Source organism: Mus caroli, chromosome 9 (genome assembly GCF_900094665.2).
Source record: "Mus caroli chromosome 9, CAROLI_EIJ_v1.1, whole genome shotgun sequence".
Taxonomy (NCBI): Eukaryota; Metazoa; Chordata; class Mammalia; order Rodentia; family Muridae; genus Mus; species Mus caroli.
In genome coordinates, this window is record NC_034578.1 from 3353136 (window position 1) to 3357190 (window position 4055).

The window sequence follows — 4055 nt, forward strand, 5'->3', positions numbered from 1 at the left end:
AAATAGAATAAGGCTCGAGCTGATAGATAGATAGATAGATAGATAGATAGATAGATAGATAGATAGATAGATAGATAGATAGATGGATGGATGGATGGATNGATGGATGGATGGATGGATGGATGGATGGATGGATAGATAGATAGATAGATAGATAGATAGATAGATAGATAGATAGATAAATAGATAGGTAGGTAGATAGATAGATGATCCATTAAAATAAAGCTGAAGGGATTAGGGTATTAGAAAGCAGCAAACCAAACAGTGCCATGCCCTGGAACAATGCACATAAAGTTTGGTAGGATCTCAAGCATCAGCAGGATCAATGCTTGAACTCATCTGAAAGGCTCTGCTATGGGCAGATAGTTCTGTGGTGCCTTTCTCTCTCTCACACACAGCTCCCTGTGACAACTGTTTCCTGGAGATCAGTCACTGAGTCAGCAGTAGATATCATCTAAGCCCCTACCTCCTGCTAATGCTTAAACTAGTGGAAACCTGGCATTGTTCATGTGACTGCAGAGTTTGAAGGCATCCAAGATACAATAATTATGGGGAAATGGGGAACTCAAAAGGGGAACACTGGAAGTTGCAGAGTGTATACAGGTCCTGAGATAGTAACAAATACAGGTGAAGATAAAGGGGAGAACTGGGGAAACAGGGGCAGCAGAAAGATGGAACCATGCAGACAAGAAGTCATTCCCAGAGCAAGACCACGCAGGCTGAACACATACAGCACTGCCCAAATCCTTTGTAGCTTACACCACAAAATTATATGTCCCAGTCACTGGGCATGGAGCTGGCAGATTAAATGTTTACCATACTGGCTCGCAAACTCACCATGGTCCCAATTCCTTTCTTGTGGAATGTTTATATTGTACCATTACTTGTTCAAAGCTTCTTAATTCTACAGGGCTAGTAGCTAGAAGATTGCCTAGAATCTAGGTTGACAAAGAAACTTTGGACCTCTGAGCAATGCTAGAACCACTAAAACTGGGATCTTATGAGATAGACAGAATGCATTTTGTGATGCAATACCTTGTTGGGATGCTATGGTTTAAAAAGATGTGTTTGGGTGCCAAGCTAACAACAAGAAGTGTTAAGAATTGAGACTTGTTAATCAACTTGAGAGGATGGAGAAGTAACTGGGGACTGAGTAAAGCATACCCCTGACATTTCTAGAGAGGGTTGATGTACAGCACAACCCCATAGGCTGGAGCTCCAGATGGAATAAAAGGAGACATCATCTACAGAGGATGTTTGGTTCCTGGTCCTGGTTATGTGAGCTGATTTACCCATCCCTGCCATGGTAAACATCTCTGAAACTGTGATCCAAAACTATATGCATGCATGCAGACAAAAGGTCATTGGTGAAAACAAAAACAAAAACAAAACCCATTCTGTATAAGTGAAAAAACTTACCTTTTCATGCTTACCCATGATGTATCAAAGATACCCATTAACCTCAAAACTCCTTCCAGAATGTCTCGGATTACATCTGGTGGCATGCGGAGTGAGCGGATTTCTGAAAGAGATTCTGGCCTAATGTTTCCAACTGCTAGCTTAGCTTCATTGACTAGAGGCTAAGAAACAAAAACATTAGGAATTGTTAACGTGTGTGTCATCATGACTGAGATACTTACTTCCCCAGGGATCTTTATATTGTAGAAAAAGCCTGGCTACTTAGTCAAATGTGCAGGAAACAGACTTAATAGTATGCCCTAACTCCTATCTGGCAAGCTTTCTTTGATTTATTTATTTATTCATTCATTTATTTATTTATTTATTTATTTTTGGTGTTTCGAGACAGGGTTTCTGTGTAGCCCTGGCTGTCCTGGAACTCACTCTGTAGACCAGGCTGGCCTCGAACTCAGAAATCCACCTGCCTCTGCCTCCTGAGTGCTGGGATTAATGACTGATACTTTGTACACACCACACTGGCAACAATGCCATACAATAAACTCAACAACAACAGCACTTAAACTCCAATACAATGGTAGGTGAATGTGTGAAAGGATCACAGTCATACTTTGTTAGAACATAGAGTTTTAACTTACTTGTACTTCTTTTAATTCATCATCAATTTTACTTTTTCTCTCTTCAATTTTAACAACTTCTTCTGCTATTCGCTGTTTCAATCTTTCAAGTTCTGTCTTTTGCTCACTAGCATCCTACAGGAATAGAATTATGACATTACAATCATACTGCACTCAGTGGTTAAAAGGATGAAAACAGTGTTTCCTGATTTTTTAAATATTAATATTGGGTTAATAGCATGATAAAGGCAATTTTCTCAATTGAAGGTCTTTTTTCCCACATAACTCTTGCTTGTGTCAAGTTGACAAAAAAAAAAAAAAAGAACTCAACAACCATGACAGACAAAAATTGTATTTGAGAAATAGATAAAACAGAATGGCAGAGGCAGGCGGATTTCTGCGTTCGAGGCCAGCCTGGTATACAGAGTGAGTTCTCGAATAGCCAGGGCTACACAGAGAAACACTGTCTCGAAAAACAAAAAACAAAACAAAACAAAAAACAAAAACAAAAAACAGAATTATGGCACAGAGATCTAGTATGATTTATAAGTTCTGTTCAAAAGTCAGCTCTACTTTACCACCATCAACAGAACAAAAGCACATAACAGGAAAAATCATAAGTTCATTTCTAAACCTGCCTTATTCTGCAAATGAAAAACTGGGCTGAAAAGATATATTTTATGCATAACCAGACACTGCAGCTCACAGGAGAGACTCAGTTGCAGAACACAAAGGGAGCAGCTTCACAGCCCTCCAATGCTGGTGGTAAAAGGATGCAATGGACAAAGCACAGGGCACATACAGACATGACACCCAGGCAAAGAAACAGAGCATAAATGTCACTTGCACACAGGTCCAACTGAAGTGGGATTTTTGGTTTTACTGGAGACTCAGTTGTGTCATGTGATGCTTTTCTGGAAGCTGTCTTATGAGAGGATGCTTTGCTGGAGTGGATGCTTGAGAGGACATGTGATGTTTGTAAAAGGTATAAGTATAACGCAGCAGACAGTGGACAGTGCTCTGGCATTGGTTTGCCTTGCTGGTCTTGGCTGGGCTTCTCTAATGCTGGTCTTCACTGATGATACTCTTGCATTGGTTCATGTTGCTTGACACTGATCTTCTCTGGTCATGACTTCATAGAGAGACACATACCATAGAACTCATGATATTCCAGGGACTTCTTGCTGCTTCCATGAACTTGTACCAATAGGTAGATCTCATGGTTTCTTTGGGACCAAGCACTGCTGATGATTCATGTTTGCTGTTTGCTAGTGGACTGGGCTACTGATAACAAAGATTAGAATTGCCTGAAAGAACTATTTCTAAACAGGTCCACATCCTCTTTGTCCTATTTGCCATCTTCTCTCCCTACCTTTGGTTGCAGCATGAGCCTTTATTAAAGTGGGGTTTGAAAAAATATAAGCCTACAGGAATGGCTAATACAAGTGCACATGAGACAACTGAGGGCTTGACACCATCAGTATGAATATGGAAAATAACACACATGTCTTTTGAAGGTCAATGTGAGACAGTATAGATGAACCATCTCTTTTAATCTAAGTTAAAAATATTATTTTTCACACTGATAAGTGCTATAGAAGTCCTCCATCTCACTCATTTATCTACTGGCCCCTGGCCCTCCCAAACATCACCTGCATGGACACTGTGATCTCCTGAAGGGCAGAATCCGCTTCATCCTGCTTTATTCGAAGCAGGATACTCTGCTCGCCAGCCTTTCTGTTCAGCTCATCTACAAGAGCTTTGGCTTCATTTAGTTTAGACACGCCAGCCTAAATGGACACAACATTGATTGGAGATATAAATGAAGAAATTCTATTTACATTCAGAAAAAACCTTCATGAAACAATCATGCAAATGGAGAAGGGGACCATTGTTTTCTTCCTTCTTCCCTTCCTCCCTTCCTTCCTTCCTTCCTTCCTTCCTTTCTTCCCTCCCTCCCCCCTCTCCCTTCTTTCTTTCTTTCTTTCTTTCTTTCTTTCTTTCTTTCTTTCTTTCTTTCTT

At 40.3% G+C, this 4055-nt stretch overlaps 1 protein-coding gene across 3 annotated transcripts in view; it reads right to left on the minus strand.

Moving 5' to 3' along the window:
- Positions 1-4055, minus strand: part of Dync2h1 (dynein cytoplasmic 2 heavy chain 1) — a 238380-nt gene that overhangs the window by 137054 nt on the left and 97271 nt on the right. For all 3 annotated transcript variants that reach the window (XM_021171442.2, XM_029481794.1, XM_029481793.1), the window contains 3 exons: positions 3686-3823; positions 2055-2168; positions 1420-1580 (listed from right to left, as the gene is read on the minus strand). In XM_021171442.2, coding sequence (XP_021027101.1) covers positions 1420-1580; positions 2055-2168; positions 3686-3823 — 413 coding nt within the window. The remainder of the gene's footprint in view (positions 1-1419; positions 1581-2054; positions 2169-3685; positions 3824-4055) is intronic.